This window comes from Pundamilia nyererei, unplaced genomic scaffold, assembly GCF_000239375.1.
Source record: "Pundamilia nyererei isolate P.nyererei 1_Seehausen unplaced genomic scaffold, PunNye1.0 scaffold00004, whole genome shotgun sequence".
Lineage (NCBI taxonomy): Eukaryota > Metazoa > Chordata > Actinopteri > Cichliformes > Cichlidae > Pundamilia > Pundamilia nyererei.
This window is the reverse complement of record NW_005187405.1, coordinates 1,134,377-1,146,926: the sequence shown is the minus strand read 5'-3', so window position 1 is coordinate 1,146,926 and position 12,550 is coordinate 1,134,377. Positions and strand designations below refer to the sequence as shown.

The window sequence follows — 12,550 nt, the reverse complement described above, 5'->3', positions numbered from 1 at the left end:
GTGGCTTAAAGCCTCAATTAGACCCCCCGGCTCCTGTATTCCTCTTCACATCAGACCTGCACCTGACTTAAAGAAATCCACCTCAGCTACAAGAAGAGGGCTTTGAAACTCCCCAAACATGTGGCAGCTGATGCTGTGGTAACCTTTAGATGTATTGAGTGATGCTTCATATTGATTTGGGAGCAGCGCAGAGACTTAACTGGATTCCACTGCCCTTAAAATCACTTCAATAAACAAGCAGGCCTTTGGAGAAGAAGGAAATGACAATATTTGATCCTTTGCTTGTTATTGCAAGCCTCTAATCAGCCATGTCTTATTAGTGCAATTAGACATTTAGGCATGTAGCCATGGTCAAAGCAGCCTTTTAAAGGTCAACCTGGACAAGAGAATAAGGAATGAATAGTGATTTAAGTGACTGTGGCGTGGTTGTTGATGTCAGGCAGGCTGGTCTGAGTGATTCAGAAACTGCTGATCTACTCGGATTTTCAAGCAAAATCTAGGGTTCATAGAGAATGGCCTGTTGTCCAAAACTGGACAACAGAAGATTGGAGAAATGTAGTCTGGTCTGATTATTCTGCAGCAAAATTCAGATGGTAGGGTCGCAATTTGGCACAAATAGCACGAAAGCATGGATCCATCCTGCATTATATCAATGGTTCAGGCCAGTTGGCACACTTTTATGGCCCTTGGCACCAACTGAGCACCATGGACCTGAGTATTGTTGAGCGTGGATCCATCTTCTGATGACTGCTTCCAGCAGGATAACACACCATGTCACAAAGCTCAAATCAAACTGGTTTCTTGAACATGACAATGAGTTCACTGTACTCAAATGGTCTGCAGAGTCACCAGATCTCAATCCAATAGAGCACCTTTGGGGTGTGGTGTAAGGGGAGATTCCCATCACAGATTTGCAGCAGCTGTGTGATGCTTTCATATCAATATGGACCAAAATCTTTAAAGAACATTTCAAACATCTTGTTTAATCAGTGCCATGAAGAATTAAGGCAGATTCGAAGGTTAAAAGGGGGTCCAACTTGGTACTAGCACGGTGTACCTAATAAAGTGACAGCTGAAAACTGGTTAGATTCGTTTAGTGAAAGGTCTTGATTAAGGTTAATCAAATCTGTCTACCAGCTCCATTAAAGCTAATGAATTATTCTGCTTCATCTGGTGTGTGCTTAATTTGTTTAAAACAAACAGAAACACTGGACTGTTTCTTGGTAGGGAGTACAGCCAGACCGCTAATGCTTTGGATTGTACTGGCACTGTTCCCGAAAGAGCCAAAGAGAACAAAACAGCAGGAGGTCAACACAAATAAACCAAAAGCGCCTTAAGTGAAAGCTTTATTTATTTATTTATTGTTCAAATTAAAACTCTACTTAATTTATAGGCCCACCTTGACTTTGAACCATGAAAATCATTTTAGCAAGTTTACATTCATTCATATAAAACTTTGCAAATCAAATGGGAATAACAATATTTAGACTATCCCAATGTCTGGGCTTAGAAGCCCCCCACCACCACGACCAAAAAAATAAATAAAAAAATAGAGAGATATTTAAAGGTGTTAGACAAATGCAAATAGGTTTGTGTTGCCACAGTTTCTTAATATGCCCTAAAAGTACATTTCAAGAATAAATTGGTTTTAGTTTTGATTTAGAGAGTTGCAGAAAGAACACTTTAAATGCATGCTAAATGAAAAAAAATGGTAAACCTTATTTACCAAGGTTTAAAAAAACAAAAACAAAAACCTGTTCCCATGCCTTACAGTCGCCCGAGCAGACAGTCACCACAACAAGTCACCAAATGCTTTCCATTTGCAGGAAGTGCTGTCCCGTTCTTTTTACATCACCCAAGCTGTGACATCAGGCCGTCGACTTTCACTGGCAACACCGTAGCCCAGAAGAGAAAGGCGAGTTGAGATGAGGGTAAACTCCTTCAGATCAGCTGTCTCAGATGTTGATCTTGACCCGGCTGTCAGTTCTCGGAGGATCACTGTGGATGAAGCACATTAACAGTAAGCCTGACAAGGATGTAGAAGGTGGTGCTCTGGAAATTAAAGCTGACACCTTGGAGCTACTAAGGTTTGCTTCCAGGTATAAGCTGCTGATCGAGAGGTCTGCCACGTGCGGCTGCGGTTTAGTGCAGATGTGTGTTTGCGCGGTTAGCAAACTCAGTGTTGTGTTACAAGTGTAAGAAAAATAAATATCAGTTTAATTACATGAGGTAGCCACAATGTGAAATCAGACTACATGCCTTGCATCACATCTTGGTTATGGATTTACTGCAAAATGCAAGAAGTTTTCTTTCCCACTGTCGCCCTTGGTCATCTGATTCTTGGGGTTTTGCATGTACAGCATCTTGAGGTGACTGTTGAGGTTTGTGGCTGTGTAAATAAAACTGAATTGCATTGAACATAACAGAGATAAAGTGCACACAGATATTGGTTTCAATCAGTTTTATTGGCTCTTTATGGCCCCAAATCTTTCTCTTAAAAAAAAAAACAGAACATAAATTACAAACAGCAGATATAGATAGATATATATACATTTATCAGGTGATTTTTTTTTACAACATTTAAATAAGGAAAAAAAAACATCTACAGTAGCTCTCAAGTCTTAAGGACACAGATAATATCACTGGACAACAGTAACAGTTATAGTTATGAAAACAGTCCTTCAAATACTACTTACAAAAACTCGTCTTAAAAGTAGTCAATATGACTTATTATCAACAACATCTCCACAGGAAAATCAGAACAACTCAGTTAAGAATAGTTTTCGACTGATTCAAATTTGCAGGCAGAACGTGCAGTATGTGGTACAAAAGGCTGGAACAGTGTTTCTGCATCTAGTTTACAGTGAAGTACAACTTTACACAATGCTTCTGTCGTCATGTTCACGTAGAAAATGACTGTTTTAATTAAGTCTCCATTTGGTCTGCCCCATTGGGTTTAAAAGGCTTGCTTGATGCATGCTGCATGTTTTGTTTCTTTCCTTTTTATTAAAAATCTGACAGTCCTTGCTACATTCAAACTTATCAACAGACCGCATACACAGCTGACACCTCACATGTGATGAGGAGTCTGGACTTGTTGGAAAAGCTTCTTTGCTTACAGCTCACTGAACAGGCTGGGACACGCTGTGATGGGACGTCCTGTTGACTGGGAGCACCAGCTTCAAACCAGCAGAAAGAAACTGCGCAATGCTACGACATATTAATTTTATTTTTAAATTCCATTGCACGTTTTAGCTTTGTCTCTTCTGTGGCCATCAATGCCGGGAAGGAATCTGCTCATCTTCTCTGGAGAACAGTCCTGATTTTGAGGGCTGTAGCTCTCAGATTAAGTCCCTAAAGGGAGATAACCAAGGAAGTGGCAAGCTCTACCTCATCAACCAATAGTCCTGCTTCTTACAACCCTTCTTGTTTTTGCCTCGTCCGGTTTTTTATGATTTGCTCTCGATTGCAGCCGGAGCAATCATCATCATACTGGATTTCAAAGGGTAGTAACGGCCTCTCCAAGTCTTCCAGAAGATGCCTTGCTTTCTCTGGTGCCGCTGCTTGGGAGGAGGACTCTGGAAATATCTGCCATTCAAGTTGGAGCGCCCACAGTTACTGAACCACCAACCACCTAGAAAAAACAGGACGATATTAGGTTAGTTGGTGCGTTTTTACTGGACTCTATGTGAGCCACATCACGAGTTAATATCTGAAGGATGTTCATCATTGTATCCTACCAGAGAGGTGCTTGGCACAGTTGGTGTCACTTTTCTGGTCATTGTCCTGGTCATGGGTGGAAAAAGGCAGACCAGAGGCGGTGTCAGTGGCCAGGGAGCTCTCGAGGTCACTGAAAGTGCCACCCTTCTGAATCTGGAGGGAATATTTGGTTTCCTGTCCGCCCAGTTGGAACGGGAGACGGACGGTTGCAAGGTCATCCACCCAGTCAGAGAGCTTGATGTTGAGGATGTAGCTGCCATCTTTGGCAATAGAGTAAATCTTCTCTAAACCTAGCCAGAACTCTCCTGGAGAGGAAGGAAAGAAGTGGAGTTTGAGCTCTGTTTGCATGTGGTCCATTTCAGGTTTAAGTGCTAAAATGTTTTTGGAGGGTATTTCTGTCCACTGATGCAACGTTACTAAAAGGCAGATAACCTGTCTGAACACTGTACCAATCAGCCAGTGAAATAAAATTCAAAAGCATTTACCATTCAGGCTGCCGAAGCCTTTCTCGTAGGCATCCCACAGCTGGTCAAAGTCCACTGAACCATCTTGGCGCCTCTGAATCACTGTCCATCCGCCGTCTGGATAGAAAAACAGAGAAAGAATGATCAGAACATATTCCATCTGATGAAACAGCAGGTTCAAAATCTAAAGGAGTTTTGCTCCACGTACCAGCTGTCATCTCACAGAAGACTTCAAAGGGCTCTGAGTTTGCTGGCTGGATGGTGTACACCCCACTGGTGGTCTCTCCTCTCATGAACAGCTCGTGACAGTCCGATGCCGTCTCTGGAAAAAGAACAAAGAAGGAAAAAAAGTTAAAACTTGGACTGTATCCCGGATGCCTTTTTCCCTGGATGTGCTTTAGACATGCTGCCTTTTTAGTCCAACCGCTGTGTTCAGATTTCGCCCCAGCTCCCTCAAATGTTTTTATTTTGGTTATCCTACCCAGCTTTCAGAAATAGGTCATTCACAGTTAGTGAATCTTTCAGTAATGGGCTGCTGCACACTTCGAGTAGAGTGTTTTCAAATAAGACTATATCTCCAGGGGAAAGAAAAATAAAAGCTTATCACTATGTCTGGAGATATGAGTGTGTTCCTGATAAAAACAAAAAACAAAAACTTTGACCTAGCTTCAGCAGGACTGTTGTAAACATGACCTTTCTCCCAGTTCCCAGGCAGCCTGCCCTCTTTAAGTGCTGGGCTGTGCAACCTATAGAGTTACATACTCCTATCCTTTACATTCCTCTACAAACCCCCCGCCCTCTCGCTCGTGCATCCGACCCCCTTCCTCCCCCTTGGCTTGTCACACCTCCCTCACGTGCACAGCAGCCGCTTGGTGACGAAGATGTGCATGGCTGCTGCATGCATGGGGAATGATCACAGCGTGGTGTAGGGATGAGGGGGGCTGTTATTGTATGCAGAGCAGGGGTCTCCAGAGCTGGCACGTGCTTTAATAAGGGATGAGGCTAATTGCACCCCTGGCATAATCCTTTTTTAGTAAGGATGACATGATGTAGTGCAGTTTAATATCCTGCCAAAGCCTCGTCACAATTTACTGTGCATATATATAGATTTAAATTTAGTTGTTCTAGTTGTTTCAGTGAAAGCTCATCAGCTGATCACACAGTAGCAAAATCTGTTTGTGTGAGGTGACCTTTTCTTCTTTAGAGAAATGAACTTGTTGTGGTGACTGTCTGCTCAGGGGTCAAGGGTTCTCCTGAACTTTAGCACATTTCTAATTCATTATAATTGGAAATAAGGAGGAGATGGGGTGGCTGGGAGGTGCACAGGGATGGGGGAGGAGAGGACGACCAAAGGGAAAGGAGGCTCAGGAGGAGGAATGCCTGTTTGATTGTTGTAGGGCAAAGGTTGCTCATTCTTCAGGGATGTAAAAATGTTTGTTTAACAGAAAAAGGTGGGACATCTTGGAAATGGGGAGGAGGTGAGTGTCTTCAAAACAACATACGATATCTGTACAAAGTTCAGAGATAAATTTAGCTTGCCTTTCCCCTTTGTTTTCCTTTATTATTATTATTATTTTTATTTTAGTTAAGACCCAAGGTGAGAAATCTGAACAAGAGTCCAAGAAAACCTTGTTGCCCTTTCCCTCCTCCACAGCGCAGAAATGATCTGCGCGTAATCCTGGCATGCTGTCTGACCCTGACTGAATTCTCCCAGAGACCAGCAAACTTTCCCCCAGTTGAAACCTTTCCAGAATAACTCCCCCCCCCTCTCTCCCCCATCCCTGAATCCTGCTGATGTCAGAGCTTTATGGTGTAATTGTGATTTCAATGACCGAACTCTAATGTTACCTCAGCCACATTCACCTTTCACCTAGTTCACACACATGGCTATTACAACCCGAGAATTCAGTTTGAATATATCATTTTCCATTTGTATTCATTCATAATTACTGCAATTATTCCATATGTGCAGATTTCAGCGTTATTTAAAACTAAAAAGGAATAAAATGAGATCTATATCTAATCTGATAGAAAGCTCAGAGTTTCTTATCGCTTCCCCATTTGTTCAGCATCCAGTCCAGTCTGGATGAAACCAGTCATTCATGCTGGTTCAGTCACAGCAGCTGTTTGGCGTGCCTGCAGTCTGAGAGCCTTTCATAATTACTGTAAACCACAGTATCAGAGGTGCTGACTAAACACCTTACTAATTTCCCGTACAACTCCTGCAGCGATATTCCAGCAACTTCCTGTTGCTATTTTGTTTAAATTCCTCAAATGTACGATAGACTCAGCTTACAATTAAACAAACAAACAAACAAACAAACAAAAAACCCCAAATCTATACTTTATATTTTAAATATGTTGTACACGTGACTGTTTTAACCCTCTCAGGCTCAAATTAAGTTTTTTGTTGCTAATGCACAACCAAGTCCTGCAGTGCTACTTCTGAGTAAACTCATAAAATATGTATGTGGGGTAATCAGCTTGTTAGTTCTTAACTGTTGCAAATCTGCAACGTCTGACTGGAGAGGGTTAATGCTATATCGTATTTAACGAGTAATACTAATATTTCAGTCGCTCTCAGGGATTGCACCTGTTGGTATTTTTGGCGTCACGCTGAGCTGATAAGCTTGTCCCGAATTAATTAGTTTCCTTGATTTTAATTGCTAGTGATTTAAGCTTCTTTGTGGCCTTACTAGACAGATGGTCTGTCACATTTGGCGTCAGATTTTGTAGAGTCGACTTAAGACAGTGTCAAGGGGGGATTTTGGACGCTTTTTGGCTTTACTTACCGGCCGGCGAGTCGCGCTGCTCCGCGACACCACCCTGCACGGAGCTCTCGGATTTGCTGCTCCGCTGGGAGGCTTTCTGTCTTGACTGCTGGATCTGAAAAAGGTTGCAAATCAGTGATGAGACAAAAAAACAAAAAAAACAAAAAAAACAAAAAAATAATAATAATAACGATAAAGATGTTTAAAGAATTTTTTGTGCAAGCAGTGTGCGTAAATGTGGCGCCTGCTTACTTCACTCTGCAGGGTCCTGATGCGCACGTTCTGTTTGTCAAGCTTATCCTGCTGAAGTCTGATGCGCTCCATCAGATCATCAATTCGTCTGTTCTGGGCCTCCAGCATGAGCTGACAGAAAAATATGACACAGGTGCAACAATATTAATTATTATATCATTTTTATTCGACGACGTGTTTGTGCGTAAAATAAATCCATCGCTCAAAGGAGGTCCTCCAGTTAACACCGCAAATAGGGTACCCGTAAGTTTCAAACTGTTGCTTGAAACTTGTTATTTTATCCTACAATGACAAGCCAATAGTGTGTAGGTGTAGTTATGTAACCCATTCGCCGCTCGGGATTTTCCAGCTCACCATACAAAGCTCTCCGACTCACACAATGCTTTGTAAACGAAGCTTTGCTAAGAAAGCAAAACTTTCATGAGCCCCTTCAGTGTCTGTGCTGCAAAGTGCAACAGCTGTGGAAAAACGGAAAATTCTTGCATCTGATGCTGGCAGAGCCTTTTTATCCGGCAGCTCTGTCTGCACGTACTGCACGTTTATCCGCGCCTGCAGTAGTAACCTTCCACTCCGGCTTACCACCACCCGCTGCTTACGCTCTGTTTAATTTTATTTAGGACCACTGAGTGTTCAGACACCCCCCACCCCCCCCACACACAGACACACACACCTTGTAATCCTTGGATGCTGTAAATCCACTGACTTGATAACCAGTGCAAAATCCCTTTGTACTTTGAGGGGCCTACATGGAAGTATCTTAACTCTAAGAAAAATGGTTTGCACACAGTGGAAAAGCTTCATTTCAGATAATTTCCCTCCCAGACTAACTTTCATTCAACTTATCCAACATAGTTCTAATGATCATCATTAACCTACACACATAATCTTACCTGGATGTTGTGAGCATCACTGCTGTTCTTGGCACCAGCATTCATGTCAGACATCCCTCCATTTCCCTGCAACATGCCGTCCACCTTCTCCTCCAGGCGGCTGAGTCTTTCACTCATTGTCCTTCTCTCCTGCTGCATCTCCTCTGCCTTATCCCTCAGCTCGGCTGTGACATTCAGCACCTGCTCCTCTCTGTCTTCCAGTCCCTGGGCCCGAGCTTTCAAAAGCTCCCCCTCTGCTTGTAGCCTCTGGCTTTCCTTCCCCAGTTCGCTCACACTGCGATTGAAGACTTTCAGTTTGCTTGACAGGTCCCTCATCTGGATTTTAGTTTTGTCCACATGCTCCTTCAGCCCCTGGCCCAGTTGCAGGAGGCCGTGGGCAAGGACGTTAACATCATCCCATGCTGCATACTGGACACGCTTCTCCTTGGTAGCACCACCAGAGCTTGAGGCTCTTTTCCTCTCCACTGGGAAACTTGTGGCCATGAGCACCACCAGGCAGAGAGTCAGAGTTGCCAGTGTTGTCTTCATTTCTGCCGTTTTACTAAACTTCTGAAATACGTCTGTAAACTGTGCACAGAATTGTGCAGTGTCCTGCCTTCTCTTCTCGAATTGGATCTGATAGTTCAGGTTCCTGGATAAACAAGCTCAGTGCTGCTATTATATAGTTTCTCAGCCGTCAAGTCAAAGCTGTGAGCCGCCTGCTATTGGCCAGCTGAGGAGAAGGAGGCGTGCAGTCACTCTCAGGTTTCTGTCCCTCCTCCACCTCTCTGTTAACTCTTCCTGTCAGAGGCTGACGCCAGAAATGATAAAGTGGTGTTCATCTCTGTGCGCTGGGAGACAGGACAGTTGTGTACCCTTCTATGATTTGTAATAGTAGTATAGTCTGATCATTATGATTGTAATATGATTATGAGTACATGAACAGTTGATAATGATACCAGAAGCCAGATAAAAGGTTATATTCTTTGATGAACAATGTGGTTCTGTGTTTGGCAAGTTCGTGCTGGATAAAGATGAAGCACAGACCTTTACTGAGCTTCTTCATTGTGTCCTTAGTTCATGCTGACAGTGAAATAGCTGAACTTATTTTATTCATCATTTAAAATCAAGCCAGCATTCAATTTTCTGTGTTCTTCTGTACTCGCTTGTATTATTTAGTTCATGTGCCTCATGCTGTTTTTATTTTAGCAGATAGCAAGCTGTGAAAATGTCAGAGTCAAAATGTTACAGCTGTGATTCAAATTAAAAATACGAGAGAAGGTGCACGATGACCACAAACGTGGGAGAGAATCTATCCATACCTGAATTATAAATTAATCTCCCTTCACAGTAAACTTTGAAATATTTAAAATTCATACCACTGAAATGAAACCCATTAATCTGAAACGAGCGTCTTTAGCTGAATATTTTTATTCATTAATGGATTTATTGTTGAGCAACTTACATTTTTTTATTAAATGTCAGAAAACAGTGAAACCGCACGTTTTTCCACTGAAATCTTAAATTATCTTTTGTGTTAAACACTAAAAAAAACCTCACAATCATCCAGTTTCCAAAAATATAAATAATCTTCAATTATTCATCTTGGAGACTTTGGGACAAAGAAATTAAAATGAAAAAAATTGCTTTAAAAATACCAAGAATGGGTAAAGATAAAGTTAAATAGCTATTGAATTTCTCCTCTGACATCCTATTGGGAAAAAGTCAGTCCAGAGAAATAGCTATTTAGTCTTTATCTGGATTTTTCTTTATCATAACTCCTTGGATAATACAAGGAACGTGTGTCATCGGAAGAGGAACATTCGTATTATTTGGCCTGAGGTTCTCCATAGTAAAGATCTGCTGCTGCTCAGAAGCCTTGAGCACTGTGAGAATTAGGGGAAAGTTCACACGGCACAGAGAATGTCAATATTACGGGTTCTAGGATTTTTTTTTTTTTAAACAACCTCTATTGGCAACCCTACGTGATCTGGGGGGAGACCACAAATGAAGGTCCTGGTTAACCCTCTCCTGTCTGCAGACCAGACTAAGTAGGTGAAAGGTGACTCAGAGACTGCTGACAGTGCTGGGATGGGGAAACTCAGCACCCTCATTCATGGACTGGAATGCAACAAACATTCATTATTTTCCCCCCAAAGCCTCAGCAGGGTAGGGGTTTCCACTGAAAGCCCTCAGTGCTCGGGTTAAAAATAGGCTTTTCTTGTTCAGTTTTATGCCCTTCATGTAATAGGAGCGCTGAGGTCAACCCACACACATTTACCTTTGTTTCTCAAACTGACGCACTGCAGGGATGATTCATATCCTCTCAGTTACAGTAGAGCAGGATTATCACTGAACGTAAACATCTTCTGTATATTTACTGAATTTATCTTTTTTTTACGGTTTAATGAAAGGCCAAGTGATTGTAGAGCAGGGACAAGCAGGATTACTGCATAACAAAAAACAGACTCGATTCATCCAACAATTCCTGTAATGAACCTGATGACTGTCTGGTTTACGTGTGTCATGATGGTACATGCTGATTACCCACCAGCCTTTACGCAGTCCTTCAGGACAATACAGAACTTGGGAGGGATGTGAGCTACAGTAAGGATTACTTTTTACCTGTAAAGATTGCTAAATATTCCATCTGTCATGTGTGGAAAAAAACAAGCTGTTTGAATGTGTCTGTTGAAGGAGACCTTGACATGCAGCACACTGGACCGTTTCAGACTGTCTAGAAGAAATGTTGTCTTTCAGATATTTAGATTTCATCAGGGGTAGAAGTAGTCAGATGCTTTACTCAAGTACAGACGAGTATTTTCACAAACTGTGCTCATTACCCACAGCAAAGCCGTCTCTTCTGTTTTATATCATTTAATTATGTGATTTATAGCATGCTGCAGGTACACTATTAACATTAAGCTGCATTTTAATGTTTACATCTATTGACATGCTGCTGGAAACTTTAATCAGTGCCAGTGTTATTAAATTTTACAAGATCATATGTGTAGAGTTTTAATGTATACGACAAATGGTAACTGCGATCCAAAAAGTGTAAAGTAAAAAGTACACGATCTATCAAAATGTAATGGACTTACGACACAAAGTAGCTACTGGAATTACTCAAAGTATGTACAAGTACCCCAGAGCTTAGTATTCGAGTAAAAACAAGAATAAAATCAGCTCAAACATGAAGAGCTGAGGAGCAGACAGTTTATATATTTACCCCAGAACAGACTAAACCCATTGATTACAAAAACTGTTGTTATCATTTTTTAAAAATTTGTTTAATGCCACGGATGTTAAACAGTGTGGGAATCAGTCTCCCCCGTTTCCTCCGAGCGAGTGTGTGTCCCTGCTCATCACCGCATCCACACCTCACTGCCACAGCTGCTTATTCAATTTCCCAAAATGGCCGCTCCCATCTCTGGCCGGCATGCTGACCTTTTACCCAGATTCCAAACACAGAACATCTGTAAATCCTAGTGCAGCCCCCCCTTCACCCCCACAGACATGGTTGTGCACGAGGGAATGGAAAATAGGAAGAATGAAAGAAGAAAAAAAAAAAAGCAGGTGCTGGAGGCAGTAAACCGATTCTTATGGGCTGGCTGTTTCACGAGGTTTTTGGGTGATTTACATCACAGTTTTTTCCACTTGTCTTTGCCGGAAATTCACATCCAAAAAGATTTAAATGAATAAAACAAAAATAAAAATGAAAAACTGAAGAAAAACCCGGAGGAAAGAAAACAATTGAAGCTTCTTCTTTCATGTCCCAGTTTGAAGAGATTATAAATATATGATCACACAAGGCAGGCTCAAACACATCCATCACACACATCATGAGATATTCATGAGGAGCAGGAAAGCAGTGACCTTTCGAGCCGACTGCACAGCCGGCGAATGGAGCTCATGACTGCTCTGTGATTGCCTCAGTGAAGATGGATTAAGGATGCAACTCTAGACGAATAGGCCTGCGTACAACAGGACTGGTCATCGATAAAAGGCTGGTTTTATTTATTTATTTATTTTTAATAATGGGGTGACATCAGAATTATATATATAGCTTTTACTTAAACTCAATTTTAACTATTGAATATAGCACCAAATCACAACAACAGTTGCCTCAAGCCACTTTATATTATAAGGCAAAGACCCTACAATAATACAGTTTTACTCCTGGTGTATTAGTTTTTTTATTTAAAGGAACGGTAACATGAAAGGTGGCCCTCATAGTCATGGAACATGAACTATAAGAGATCCATAGTGGATTGCAGCCACAGCTAATTAAACATTTATTCAAATTTACAGTTATAAATCAGACCGGTGTGTCTGACACTACAGCAAAAAGTGGACATTTTAAAAATATCCATCTTTGAAGACATTTATTTAAGCAGAGATACACTCAGGCACCATCCAGATGTAGAGGGGAACTAGCTAGAACCAGTTTTCCAGCTCCTGTCCTCCAAATAAA

General features: G+C 41.6%; 1 protein-coding gene across 1 annotated transcript; it reads right to left on the bottom strand.

The window, feature by feature from the left end:
• Positions 1-2,563: 2,563 nt before the first annotated feature.
• angptl4 (angiopoietin-like 4) lies at positions 2,564-8,742 on the bottom strand. The gene is made up of 7 exons (XM_005721050.1): positions 8,098-8,742; positions 7,208-7,318; positions 6,977-7,070; positions 4,393-4,506; positions 4,206-4,301; positions 3,741-4,025; positions 2,564-3,634 (listed from the first exon to the last, which is right to left on the bottom strand). Exons 1-7 carry the CDS (start codon positions 8,623-8,625, stop codon positions 3,450-3,452), a joined length of 1,413 nt encoding a protein of 470 aa, XP_005721107.1. The 5' UTR covers positions 8,626-8,742; the 3' UTR covers positions 2,564-3,449.
• Positions 8,743-12,550: the final 3,808 nt, after the last annotated feature.

Bases quoted from the DNA above. Each gene is read 5' to 3' on its own strand.
- angptl4 (XM_005721050.1), bottom strand. From the start codon at position 8,625: ATGAAGACAACACTGGCAACTCTGACTCTCTGCCTGGTGGTGCTCATG. The intron at 7,319-8,097 runs GTAAGATTATGT...TTTTTCTGTCAG, and splicing joins GTGATGCTCACAACATCCAG to CTCATGCTGGAGGCCCAGAA. The intron at 3,635-3,740 runs GTAGGATACAAT...TGTTTTTTCTAG, and splicing joins CTGTGCCAAGCACCTCTCTG to GTGGTTGGTGGTTCAGTAAC.